The sequence below is a fragment of the Melanotaenia boesemani genome, chromosome 13 (genome assembly GCF_017639745.1).
Source record: "Melanotaenia boesemani isolate fMelBoe1 chromosome 13, fMelBoe1.pri, whole genome shotgun sequence".
Taxonomy (NCBI): Eukaryota; Metazoa; Chordata; class Actinopteri; order Atheriniformes; family Melanotaeniidae; genus Melanotaenia; species Melanotaenia boesemani.
The window spans coordinates 30,759,848-30,774,132 of NC_055694.1; the positions used below are offsets into that span (position 1 = coordinate 30,759,848).

General features: G+C 40.0%; 1 protein-coding gene across 6 annotated transcripts; it reads right to left on the reverse strand.

Moving 5' to 3' along the window:
* Positions 1-523: 523 nt before the first annotated feature.
* On the reverse strand, positions 524-13,470 carry tafazzin (tafazzin, phospholipid-lysophospholipid transacylase). Of its 6 annotated transcripts, none has more exons than XM_042004419.1 (12): positions 13,395-13,443; positions 12,027-12,098; positions 10,326-10,472; positions 10,056-10,184; positions 9,931-9,976; positions 9,756-9,841; positions 6,694-6,774; positions 6,537-6,578; positions 3,910-3,972; positions 2,302-2,354; positions 2,124-2,201; positions 524-1,828 (listed from the first exon to the last, which is right to left on the reverse strand). In XM_042004419.1, exons 3-12 carry the CDS (start codon positions 10,432-10,434, stop codon positions 1,727-1,729), a joined length of 789 nt encoding a protein of 262 aa, XP_041860353.1. In that variant the 5' UTR covers positions 10,435-10,472; positions 12,027-12,098; positions 13,395-13,443; the 3' UTR covers positions 524-1,726. The 6 variants fall into 6 exon arrangements, with proteins under 6 accessions (XP_041860353.1, XP_041860352.1, XP_041860355.1 ...); XM_042004418.1 differs by having other exon boundaries at positions 12,027-12,096; positions 13,392-13,433; XM_042004421.1 differs by having other exon boundaries at positions 12,027-12,065; positions 13,392-13,408.
* Positions 13,471-14,285: the final 815 nt, after the last annotated feature.

The following is a 14,285-nucleotide window of genomic DNA, read 5'->3' on the forward strand; positions in this document are numbered from 1 at the left end:
GTTGTTAGTAAAAAGAAAATGAAAACCATTCCTGCCTCTTTGGTTTTTATGTTTGTTTTTTTTTACCATTCTGCCTTCTCCAGCATTTTTCTTCCATTTTTCTCAAATTTTTTTTGGGTGATGACTTCAGCTGTGTTGCAGCTAGTGGCATGAATTTTTGGAGGAACTCGTCGTTTTAGACATTGTCTCCTTCTCTTATGTCTTTAATACTTTTTTTTTGCAGCAAAAACTATTTGATTACATTCATGTTTTTATATAGTATTAAATACTCCTTTTGGGGACCTTTGAGGCCAAATATATCCTATTTATTTTAATTAAAACTACATAATTTAATCTCAGTCATTCCAGTTTAAAACCAAACCATTCATTCATTGGGAAGAAAAGTTGTGATATATATATTTTTTTTACTGGATTCCACCAGATTTAACTGTTTTCTCATTGTAGGCAGTTGCAGGAGCATCACTTCAATTATTTATTATATGGAAAATAATGTTTTTGTTTATTTGATGAGCAGCAAAACACAAGGTGATGAGATGGATGCAGTAAACTGATCACCATGTTTCTGTTTTATGAGCTTCAATATTTTCTCTGTTCCTATTTGTGACGACGAGTGTATAAAGAATGACTTTTATAACTTCACTATAAATTATGGATATAAATCCATGCAGCATTCGGAATTCCAATCCTCCACAGGAGGCCAGCTTTGGGTTTGATTTTCATTAAAACAGTGTAGCAGGTTTGTTCAACCAATTTACCAGCAAAACATCAAAACTAGATGATTAAAAAAACAAACAAACAAAAAAAAAACATGTTCACAATCAGAATGTTTTCTGTTCTTGGCTGGTTATGACTGCATCAAGTAGGTTTCTAGATTCACCTTACCAGTCATTGGCAAATAACTGGAATATTGTGAGAAAATGTAGAAAAAAAACTGTGGAACTGGTCGGAGTGAAACCACATAAACCTTTATAAACTAGTTTAAACACTAGTTTCCCTGTGGTTTATGGTTTTGGGGCTTAAACCACACATGCTGTTATCATCCTGAACTCCTTGTGTGGCTCAAACAGGCTGAAATCTTTAGTTTAATAAGTCTAATTCTGGGGAAAGATCATGATCTCTATATGCAGCTGTCAACTTCAGAAACACCCAGACATAAGGAACATGATCAGTCCGGCTGAGGCACTGAGCACTGGCTTTGATTAACAATGGTTCGTACAAAAGGTCGTCATTTCTAAAGTACTGACGAAGAAGGAGCTGAAAAGAAGTGAACATGACAAAAACAGATGATCCCTCATGTACAGGAGAACTTACATGTGTAAACAGTATAAATTCCAGACATCTGACTGCAGGAATGCAGACGATATTCAGTCATTTATCCGTCCGTCAAGTCAGCTGTATGTATAAAAACGACGTTTGCTGTGAAGGTGACTGATAACGAAGATTGTGCTGCATCCACAGTTACAGAAATGTCCATGATGACCATTTACAACAGAAGCAAGATGGAGATGTGAAAGACTTTGAGTTCAACCGAGAGGAGGAGAGTGGATACCAGAACGGCTCTGTATGAGCCCATTTAGACCAGATGCAACTTATGGGTATAACAGATCTGATGGGTGCCTAGGGTCTGAAGGGTTAAAGGTGTTACCCTCCTAGTCAGGGTAAAGGATCTTCAGTCCTGGTGATTTGGTGAGAGGCAGTCAAATAAAAACAGCGGGATGGGCGGGACTCAGGATTTAGTCTGTATCTGACCATGAAGAGCCTCTGCCTGGGCCCTCAGGTTCCTGAACTCCACCTGGATGAAATCAGTCAACGTCTTCCTCATTTCCATCTGAAGGAAACGTTCAGAGTAAGAATGTGTTGCAGTAAAACACACCTGAGACCATTCCTGACAAAACATTAACTGGCAACTACTTTAATACAAAGACCTTGGTTAAAGTCACACTTTAAAATGTGAATAAAGAAAGATAACCTCACAAACTGATATAAAACCTATCTTTAACAGGACCCCAGGGTTTGCTTTGGTCTGAGTAGCTGCTGTTGAAGTGTCAACCACAACAACGTCCTAAACTTGTGTATTGTTTGTAAGCAGAAAAAAAATCACATGAACCTTAGTTTGTCCTCACCTGGCTCTTGTTTTGAGCTCGGAGGGATTCAACCAGCTCTTTGAGGCTAAACGGTTTCCCCACCAGGACTGTGACTCTCTGCAAGCAGACCACTACTTAACCAACATCCCTAACATCCACACAATGAGAAACAGGTGAAGGATGGAAACATGAAAGAGGAAACTTTAGGTGGTCTTACGTTTCCAGTCCGAGGAATGTAGGGTGTGACGTTTGGCAGAACGTCACTTAAACCTGAAACAGGAGTAGATTAGTTAATATCGGTTCATTAAGTAAAGACTGCTTCCTCAAATTTTACATTTATATTTAGTACTCCTACTAAATGGTACAAAAGTTTAGCTGAATTGAATCATCAGGACTCTCGTCAATAAAAGACCCTTTTTGGTTAGAAAATACACGATCAGTGGATCGGAAGGAGGTTTTCTATCTGGCTGAGTTAAGTAGAATAAATCAGTAGTTCCAGATTATTCCATATAAAGGTTTCTAAACATTAAACAGTTTGTAAAGAACTGAAAATGTTCACCCATTGTATTTGTTTCATTACGTACATCATTTTCCTAAAAACGTGTTTCCAGATCCCGTTCCATGTTAACATGGAGTCCTTCTCTGATGTCATCTTATTAGCTCTCTTGAACCTGGAAGTTCATGGATAGTTTCTGTCTGGATATCATTGAGGAGACCAGAATCTCCTCCCAAAGTTTCTGTTTGGTGGTCTACTGCCCCCCACCCGAATAGAACTTGATTCTACTGGTATTCCTGCAGCATGGGATGGAGCGCTGTCTTTACTGTAGAAGGAACGCTTCTTTCCTTAAATCCACGGCAGGAAATGCTCAGCTAGAAACTGGATGGATTTTTTAGAGGGCATACTAAACGTTCCTACCATCCCATTCCCCATTATTCCAGCTCAGAACATCACTCCACCACCACCTGCTGACATGCCAGCCTGATAGGGATGTGGTGAACATCCACAAACCATCCAGGCCTCCATCCATCTGGACCACCTAGACCTCCATCCAGCAAACCATCCATGGTTCATTAGCAGACTAGTGCAAAGTTTGTCAGAGAACCATTTAATTTAAACAAGGTGTGTAGCAGCAGGGAGACATCTAAGACCTGCAGGATAGTGGGCCTTGAGGACCAGGGTTAGGAATCAGACAGAGAAACAACACCAGCTATGCTCATGTCCATACGGAGACATGTTTAGGGGTATCTGGATGTAGATTTACATGTAGACTTTTATCGTTTCGACTTTTCGGCTACATGGAACCAACATTTTGGTCGCAAGATGAATAAATTTGAAAATGCTGATGTTTTTCATCCGCCTTTACAGTCCAAACGCTTCTTTCCCGGTCTAATGACGCCATTGTTCCATCTCTCTCAGGTTTCTGTGCATGCTCCATGTCTACTTCTCTGTTTCTGGTGTATTTCTGTGGAAGCATGACTTACTGGCAGAAGTACTGCAGCGTTTGCAGTGGGTTTATTCGGACGCCCACATTTCTTAAAATGATTAGGTCTTTATGGAAAACGTTTTTAAAACTAAAATCAGATATGTCTCCATGTGATGGTAACTTAAACCTCCCACAGAAAAACTAAAACACAAACGTTTCATTAACTGGAATCCTACATGCAGAATCATCGAGAACATCGATTGTACCAGCTGGGATTATCATGTTGGGAAAACAACAATCAACAAATGACTTTAACAGCCTCCAACATCAACACAACTGAGGAGTGTGGTTACCAAATGAAGCAGTGTGTGTGTTTCACACTGCTGATTTGGGATCCTTACCCACATGCCAGAGCGGCAAGATAATGGGATTGAGGGAGCACTCTGCTATGAGTCGACCCACACCTGAAACACAACAGCAGAAACATTGTTTTACTGAACATCTTTAACCTGAGGAAGAAGGTAGAAGATTCTGATTCTGATCACAGCGGTGAGGCCCATTTAATTTACTAAGATTTTTACATCAGTAGGACTAAAGGCTGGCACACACACACACAAGGATTTTCTAAATCTGAACAGATTTTTTTTATCTGTTAGAGACCCCACACATAACAAATCCGGCATTTAAATGTTTTGATCGTACCGATTTAGAATCTAGTCCTTCAAGCTGGAAATCTCATGTGACCAAACGTGATCTAACAAAAGCAAAGAACCATAGCAACAAACGGAAAACACAACACCCAGCATGGCAGAGGACATACAACATGAAGTAATGATGGTGGTCTTGGGACTATTGTTAACAGAAAAATCCAGAACTGAAAAAACAACAGACTGGAGACGGCGTAAACTTTATAGCCTTCCTTGTTCCCCAGTCAGCTCGCTCTCTGATTGGCTACCTTCCGTTCCACGTCACCATCCACACAGTCACAACTCAGAGGTCGTCGGCTTTCCCCACACATGTCGTAAATATTGAACATGATAAATACTTGCGATGGTCGGCCATGACCCATTTCAGAGCCGATTGTCCGGACGAATTTGCTCTTAACATACTTCAGACCACAAGATAACTTTATAGGATAATCTTATCAGACTTAAGAAAACACTGGCAAACCACAGGCAACTGACTTTCTGGCTCTCATCTACTCTTTTAATCTCAAACGGGTACAGACTCCTCCAACACACAACGCTGGCAATACTCTTGACTTGGCACTGATCAGAAACTGCTCCACAGCCAACCTGTCCGTCACCCCGCTGCATCTCTCAGTCCACTTCCTAGTTAAATTCCTTCCTCATGTCATTCAATTGGCTCCAAAAATGGTGTCCTACCGCAGAAACTTGAGATCCCTCAGACCTTCACAGATTTCTGATGAGGTTTACTTTACCGTCCCTTCCCACTCCGACTTCTCCTTACTGTCTGTATGAGGCTACAGAAACACTCTGCTCCTCTCTCGCCTCCTCTCTGGACAAACTCTGTCCTCTGGTGTCAAAACCAGCCAGACAACATCCTCCCAGTCCACGGCTCACAGAGGTTCTAAGGAATAACATAGCCGGATTTAGGGCTGCAGAAAGAAAGTGGCGCAAATCAAAAGAGCACACTGACTTGTCTGAGTACCAGCAAAAACTTGAAACTTTCACATCCAGCCTAAAGGCGGCCAAAAGATCAAGATCCGCAATGCTCCCAACACACGGCAACTGTTCATGGTGTTTAACTCTCTTCTATCTCCACCACCTGCTCAGCCTCCCACTGTGCTGACTGCAGAAATGTTTGCTTCCTACTTCACTGAAAAGGTTTCTATCATCAGTAACCAATTCACTGAGCCTGACCAGCTCAGCCTTACCAAACCAGCTACTGGTGCCTCACTCTGCTCTTTCCGCTCTCTAAATGAGGACGAAGTCTCCAAACTTCTAGTCAACTCAAAACCCACGACCTGTCCTCTTGATCCTGTTCCTTCTGACATCCTGCAGAGCATTTTACCTACAATCAAAACTACAGTAACCCATATTATCAACTCCTCTCCTTCAAGCAAGCTCAGGTCACCCTGCTGCTGAAAAAACCCACACTCAGCTCTGACTACCACTTAACGATGACGTCCCATCTTGTTTGAATTCTTGCTTGTGTTGTTCTTACTCTCAAATGTAAGTCGCTTTGGATAAAAGTGTCTGCTATATGACTGTAAAATAGTAGAATAGAATAGGCCGCTAAATATCCTGGCATGAATGAAGATCTAGAATTTACTGGTTTTTGTGAAAAGTTCTATGAACATTTATGATCTGGTTATGCTGTTTATTATAATGCAATACTGAATTAGAGTATCCTGTCATCTCAGATTATACCATGTCCTGGTGCAATAAGATTTCCATGTTTGTAGTTCTTAGTAGTTTTTTAAGTGTTTTCTATAGGAGAAGTGGTGCAGATGTAAAGTTACAGGTGGAGAATTCCCATTGATGGAATTCTACTATAAAGACAACTTTATGTCATCAAGCCCGTTTGACTCCCTGATGATGGACATTGGGCTGAAATGTGTTGGTGTTTTTAAAAGTCACTATAGCCCTGTTTCCACCAGTGGGTCTGATTTGGTACAGGACGGATCACTACGCTTTTTGCCTTTCCACAGGCAAAAACTGGGAAAGGTACCAGAATATCCGACCCGAAATTTCCAACTTTTAACAGGACACTTCCATTGGTGTCCCAATCTTACTGATCCCACCCAAAAGGGTGGAGTTTGACACACAGCAATCCACTGATTAGTTAAAAGTGTCATTTTAGTTACTTTTAAAGGAGAGTGCCTTGGAGTTTTTGTGATATCTAGTCTTCTCTACCCTATCCAAAGACCACCTCGGACTAGGACCAGTGCTCCTGCACAAACAAGTTTTTAAACAAAACTGGTCTGTTGAGTGTAAACATCAACTCATCAATCTGTACCGTACATGACACACACACACAAAAAAAAAATAAGCATGATACTTACCCCATTTCAGGCGAATGAAATCCTCCGTCATGTTGATTTTACCTGTTTAATAAAGAATGCCACAAGAGGTCATTTCCACTATAATACAGAAAAGCTACATTAAACTAAAGAACAACATAGCTGCAGTAATAACATCTGAGGAGGAGGGCTGGCGTACCTTCTGGAAAAATGTGGACCCATTCTCCTTGATTCAGTTTTTCCAGAATAAAATCCATTCCTTTCTGGTAAACTCCATCACCTACAAAACAAACATCAATGAACAAATGTGACGAAAAAAACTGTGGTCTTTAAAGAGTCATGATCATCTCATTCTTATTCTCAGTTAGCTCCAGACTGACTCTGCACACATCATCACTCCAAACAGGTTGTAATTCTTTCGGAATGAGGAACATCTTGTCTCCTCTCAAAAAGGTCACATTAAGGGAATGCCCTCTGCCTGGCTGAATTGCCAGGTGGGTTGGCAAAGAGGTGGTGACTTATGAAAGCGTAGCAGTCTGGAAAATTAATAGAGGTTGCAAATAAACGGAATATCTGACAAAAATAGTGTTTACATGTATGACACTTCTAGAGTTTTATATTCAGGCTACGATCAGGCACAGAATATGAAGGCGAACAGTCCGATGAACCATCACAACTAAGATATGAGGATAAGTAACTGGCTTCTGTTTGTACTAAATGGGTAAAGTGCAAACACTAAGTATGGTTTCTTGCATGTATCTTCATGTTTCTGAGCAGCAGTAGAAGGAATAAATGGATGTTTCTGATTCCCAAGTAAACATATTAACAGAAAGTACGTTTAGCTTACTTAGTATCTGGTCAAATCATCCATGCTGCTTAGGGAAAACTTAACACATCTTTGATCTTGAAGAATGAAATATTCCAGTTAAAAAACTTTATTACATAGTGGAATATTTTGAGAACAAAATAACATGAGAATGATCAATGGAAACGAAACTCATTAACCCATAAAGGTCTGGATTCAGCATCATACTCATAAGTGTACAGATCAGATCACAGGCTGAACCGACTACGGTGAAAATTTCTCATTCAAAAAGAGGTTTGGTAGTGTGTATGGCGTCCAGGGGCCTGTATGCACTCCCTACTACGTCTGGGCTTGCTCCTGACAGGACGACGGATGCTCTAATTGGTACAATGTGGTGGCGGTCGATGGAACCCAGAGGTGCCGGATTGGGTTCTGGTCTGGTGAACGGACAGGCCAGTCCGTTCCATCTCTCTCACGTCTGTCACATGTGCTCAGTGTGAACCTGCTGTCATCCATGGAGAGCTCTGGGCACCAATTGCCAATCTGCCAATCCTTGTGTTCTCTGGTAAATGCCAAGCGGGCTACATGGGGTTGGGCTGTGAGCACAGGCCCCACTTGTGGACCTGGGGCCCTCATACCACCCTTATGGAGTCTGTTTCTGACTGTTTGAGCATAAACATGCACATCAGTGGCCTGCTGGAGGTCATTTTCTGGGGCTCTGGCAGTGCAGCTTCTGATCCACCCTTGCACAAAGGGGCAGACAGCAGTCCTGCTGGGCCCCCTACAGCCTCTCCACTTCTTCTGGTATACTGGCCTGTCTCCGGGCATCTCCATGCTCTCCACACTGCACCGGGAGACACAGCAAACATTCTTGCCACAGTGTGCACTGATCCTGGATGAGATGCTCTACCTGAGCAAATGCTGTGTGTTGCAGACACCTCATGTTACCTCTAACGGTGAGAGCACTGGCTAAATGCAAACATGACCAAAAATCAGCTAAAAGATAACTAAAATAAATTGCCTTAAAATAGAAGATAAAAAGTAGAAGAAGGAAAGCAGGAAGTTCTTCGCATCAGATTGTTCAAGTTGGACTTTGGAAACTTTACACCAGAATAACAACTTCTTAAAAAAATTATTATTTGGTTAGAAATACAATAAAATAAGAACTGTTTAAATTACAAACATACTTTCACTGTGTCATCTGTTCTCTGGAAAAGTGTCTAAAAGGTGCTGATGATGGTAAAATGAAAGCTGACGTGATGTTTTAGCATCAGTGTGATTTTCACAGATGTGTGAACCTGCCCTCCTTGTGAACACAGGGGAGTCATACCCAGTATTCCAGTCATCTGCACCTCCCAGTAAGTGAGCTGCACCAGTTGCTAAATATTGGCCAGAGGCATCTCCTGTGTGGCCACCATCATGTCTGATTTGCTAAAGGTTTTATTCTAAGCTTCTTTTTTTTTTTTTTTTTGGCTTATATCTTGTGACCTACTTTTAACTTTATCTGGTGTTCTTCTTGTTTACCACCTCCATTTACTGTTTCGCATACTCTTCCATGCTGAAGACAGGGAAATGGTCTGTGGCCGCCACCTGCAGGACCATTCCTTTATGGGTCTTGTCATGTTAATTGCTTCTCACTTCCACCTGTTGTCTGTTCCATTTCTACAACAGCAGGTGAAATTGATTTACAATCAATAACTTCCTGCCTGGACAAACTGATATCCCAGAAGTGTGTCTGACTTTAAGTAACATGCAAATGAGTCTGTGTTCCCTTTATTTTTGAGCAGTGTATATTGGGACGCTGGTTGATAGATAAGGCTGGGGGATATGAACCAAATTTCCCCATATTTTTTACTGATATACGATATATATCTCAATATAGTAGACATATAGTAGAGACTGTTCTAATTTACAGCCTTGAGTGCTGTAAACTGAAAACAAGCTGTCTCGATATAAATGATATTCCCTGACTATATTGCATGTGAAAAAGTCTTGATATATAGAATCTTGGTGTTTCCAGCCCTAATCTGAAAACAAAGCGCGCTCTAGAAGGTTTCTTTCAAAAAAGGAAAGCCATTCTGGACGGCTCACAGAAGCTGCTGTCGACTAGCTCGCTCACTTTGCCTTAAACAGATGAATGATGGCTAACAGCTAGCACAGGGATGGGTGAAGTCATCCTGTCCTGCAGGTTTTAAGTGTTTCCCTGCTCCAACACACCTGATTCAAATCAAATGAATCCAAAAAAAAGTAAAACGTTCTGCTTTTAAAATGGTTGCGGTGCATAGCAAGAAGGAAATACAAGGAAATCTATTAACTATGACATAATAGCAATCAGTTTACTGAAAAACCTTTTTCGTAGCTTTGGGGGATGTTAAAGTTGATGATTCATTGTTTTAACACTGCAGATGAGTCAGGAGACGTGGACAAGCATGCCACAGGCCCTTTAAGAAGCTTACCTCTGCAAACAGGAACACACTTTCCACGGCTGAAGAATCTGGAGTGCAGTTCTTGGGTGAAACAGATGTCTGAGGCCGTTGGAGTCCTGTCCAAGTAAAGAATTGTGCATTATCAGAAAAATACATCCAGATTAAAACTAACGGCTACAAATGTTTGTTTAGGATAAAAACTCACCACCGCATCTTCCTGAAGTTCCACAGCTGTCTGAACTTTAGGACACCTGTCACAAACAAATGAAGTCATTTTAATTTTTATCCACTACAATAACTCTGAGCTCCACATAGTTTATCTGTTCTCACCCCAGATGTGTGGGTCATCCATACAAGACTGGTGATTGGACAGAGTGAGGAGGGGCGTGTCAGAGGGCCTGTCATCAACCAGGTTCAATAAAACATCATGGTTGTGGACCGTCAGGTAATTCATATACTCTGAAAAAAAACAACAAAAAGGACTGAACTGGAGAAAAGAAACAGCTTTATTTTCAAATAAAAGCGGAAGCATCTTTTGTTTTGGTGCGCTGCCATTGTGTTTGTATATTTGTGTACATTTCCACAGAAATGACAGCTTACTGGTCCAGCAGTAGGAGTAGGTGCCCACCACCCCCATGACCAGCGAGCCGGAGATCCTCCATGCTAAAGCAGGGCTCTGGGGGAATGGCCATCGAACCTCTAGGGGCATCCCGACTCACTGCTGATGCTACATTCACACACGATAACCTGAAGAAAACCAGATACACACAATAATTGCAGATTATCTGTTCTGACCCATTTCATGTGGCTCTAAGAAGAGCTTTGTAAAGGATAGCTAACAAGAAACTCAACATGATTTAAACCAGTGATCGTTCAGCCTACAGGTACAGGTACAGCATAAGCAAAATAAACATCAACACTTCTAGCATCACCTTCTACCTCAGAAAGATAAAGTCAGACAGACTGAATGTTCTACATAGACTGCTTGGAGGAGCCAGCACCAACTAATCCATCTGATGGGTGGAGCTCCAGCAAGTTATAGAGGTTAGCAAAAGCTAGTGAGAGAAACAAGTTGGTATTTTCTCTAAAAAGGCAGAGGTGACATGTTCTGTTTGTGATAGAAAGAAATCAGAACTGGTTCTCACAATTATTTTTCTATTGGTTCATCTTTGAATTATTTTATTTCATTAGTCTATTAACCTATAAATTATTTCTTTATTACCATATTTATTTTATAAGTCTAATAAATAATAACATAACTTCCATTAATCATTTAACCTTTTACTTAAGATTATCTCATAAAACATACAGATTGCAGACAACATCCCAGCTTCATTTAAATCAAAGTTTCCATTATTTGTTTCACCTCTCTGTTTATCAGGTTGAATTAAGCCAAACTAATCATCCATACTAGTGTTGTCTAAAGTGATTCTCAGATACTAATCAATACTAAGATTTTGTATCTAATTAGATATTAATAAGGACGGGTCATTTAAATACCACTTTGGCGTTGGCTGGTTAACGGAAAGGACCAGCCTCCTCTACCCATTTCAAACAGGCACTGCACCGGGCAGCTCCTCCTCCTACAGCAGCTATCTGGTGGACCCATTGTTTACAGTGGTGCCAGCTTTGCAATCAGTCCCACCTCCCAGCACCAGTCCCAGCTGTGGTCAGAGCAGGAGATGTTCACCTCTGCTTCATGACCAGACTCTAATAATCAAAGCTGCCACTGGCTGATAGGGTCCTGGCTTACTGTGAGAAATCAGTTCCTATTAATGTAGACTGTAGACAAAAACAAACAGGCCCTGATTTTCTAAGATCCCTGATAAAGAGCACAAAATTGCATACACATGCAAATAGATTGCATTTGTTGTTTATGATTTGTTTATGAGTCATCAACTAATAATTTTGGCACAATTGATAAACAAACAGCAGTATTCAAATGAGGATTTAGCGTGGGTTGTGGTGTTGCCATGGAGAGTTTAGAAGCGGAGCAGGAGGGTCGCAAATGCAAAATTAAACTTGACCCAATGGACAAACAAAAATACTGCTGAGCTCCAGCAAAGAAATCTAAACGTCACCAGAATTACTTCAGCATGGAAGAGTATGCGAAACAGTAAATGGAGGTGGTAAACAGGAAGAATACCAGATAAGGTTAAAAGGAGGTCACAAGATATAAGCCAAAAAAAAAAAAAAAAAAAAAAAGAAGCTTAGAATAAAACCTTTAGCAAATCAGACATGATGGTGGCCACACAGGAGATGCCTCTGGCCAATATTTAGCAACTGGTGCAGCTCACTTACTGGGAGGTGCAGATGACTGGAATACTGGGTATGACTCCCCTGTGTTCACAAGGAGGGCAGGTTCACACATCTGTGAAAATCACACTGATGCTAAAACATCACATCAGCTTTCATTTTACCATCATCAGTAAGCACCTTTTAGACACTTTTCCAGAGTTGAAGGAACCAACCGAACTCTTAACAGATGACACAGTGAAAATATGTTTGTAATTTAAACTGTTCTTATTTTATTGTATTTCTAACCAAATAATTATTTTTTAAAAAAGTTGTTATTCTGGTGTAAAGTTTCCAAAGTCCAGCTTGAACAATCTGATGCGAAGAACTTCCTGCTTTCCTTCTTCTACTTTTTATCTTCTATTTTATGGCAATTTATTTTAGTTATCTTTTTATTATAACCTATTGCTGCTCAATAATTCTAAAGAGGGTTGGACAAGATTTTTACCCAGCATGCATTGCTTCAGGACCGTCACGCATGACTTAAAGTGGAAGCTGCGCACCGCCGCAAAGTTAAACGTCAACGACGTTACCAGGGAAAATAGGGCAAAGTTTAACCACCAGCGACACCAACATGACCAACAACAGAAACCCATAGCTCTGATTGTTCCAAATGTTTGTGTCACAAACAAGCAGCAAAAAACCGAAATATTCTCATGTGTGTTTACAAAGTCCCAACAGACAAAAAAGTCAGAAAAGACTAAAAGCGTCTCTTTCCCACAGAAAAACACCGGCATTATGCAGACTTTTAACAGCTGTAAATGGTCCACTTTTTATGTTCAAATATAATGTCCTTATGAATAAGAAAATGTAATGTAAAAAACTTTAAATGAATGGGTTCACTAAAATACTAAAACTACTATTATATGTGCAGCTGTTTTATTAGCAAGTTATCTAATTAAGTAATTGCTTGGTTAAAGCTTCCACAATTCAGTAGTAAAACTCGTTTAATACACAATAATACAATTTCTTTCAGCCATATAATATTTAGTTTTTCATTGGCTCAAAATATACAGGTTTACAACCTCTGTAATAACTAGCTAACACTTAGCTAACAGCTAACTGACAGCTAGCTAACAAATCACAAGCTAATGTTAACCAACACGTTGTGCTTTTAGAGACAACAGAAAGTTGCGTAATCTGAGTTCATAGAAATATTAATTAGAGGGCGAATGATCGTTTTATCCCAACTTAAACGTGGCCTGAACTCGTGTGTAAGTTGGGATGTAATCATTCAATGATTACATGTCTGCCTCTTCAACAATAACACACTCTCATAGACATGTTGAATTAGCCAGTGTTGCCGACTCACTCTAGAATGAAATAAAGAGATACGTAATTCTACAAAAGTAAATCAAACCTTTATCGTACCTTTCTCCTGCTCACAGTTGTTCAGACTTCCTGTACAGTGGAGAACAGGCAGCAGCACAGCAGTGGTGTTGCCAGATCTTGCGAGAAAAACAAGCAAGCTTGATGAAAATAAGCCCAAAAGAAGCGACAAAAAAGAAAGAATGAATGAAAGAAAGAAAGAAAGAAAGAAAGAAAGAAAGAAAGAAAGAAAGAAAGAAAGAAAGAAAGAAAGAAAGAAAGAAAGAAAGAAAGAAAGAAAGAATATTAGGGACAAATTAAGAAAAATATTTTTCACGAGCTTCGAGAATAAAGTCATAATATTACGAGAAAATAAGTCGTAGTAGTTATATTTTAACCAGTTATAGTAGCCTCTACCTGATAACCAGCCTTCCATTGCACTCTCTTCTTTCTCCTACTCTTTATTTTATTTATCTGTAGAGAATTTAAAGTTTTATATAGCTACCGCGAGAAAAGAATTTGACATGTGCAAAGTTGTTCTTATCCCTTTAATGCATGATTCAAAGTGGTTTCTTCAGGTTACAGCCACTTTACCTTCTTTAATAGTTGGTGATGTTAATTTGATGGACAAGAAATTAAAATCAACAAGAACTGCATGGTGGCTTCTCTCCAGATAATCTCACCTGTTAATTGCTAGGATAGCAGCTTCCCTGTGACCCTCAATTTTCCTGAGCGGTACAGAAAATAAATGAATGAAAAATTAAGAAACAAATTAAGAAACTTTGTTTTAAAACTTCAACAAAGGGTTTTGAGGGTTTTCAACTAATGTTTTGTCTAGGATAAAAAGCCATTCGCTTTTACTTTTCTTATCTCCTGCATCCTAAAGTTAAAGAAACTCATAAAATTGTATCTGCACTATACCCAGTCAATAAATACAATATTAAACTTTGAGTTTGA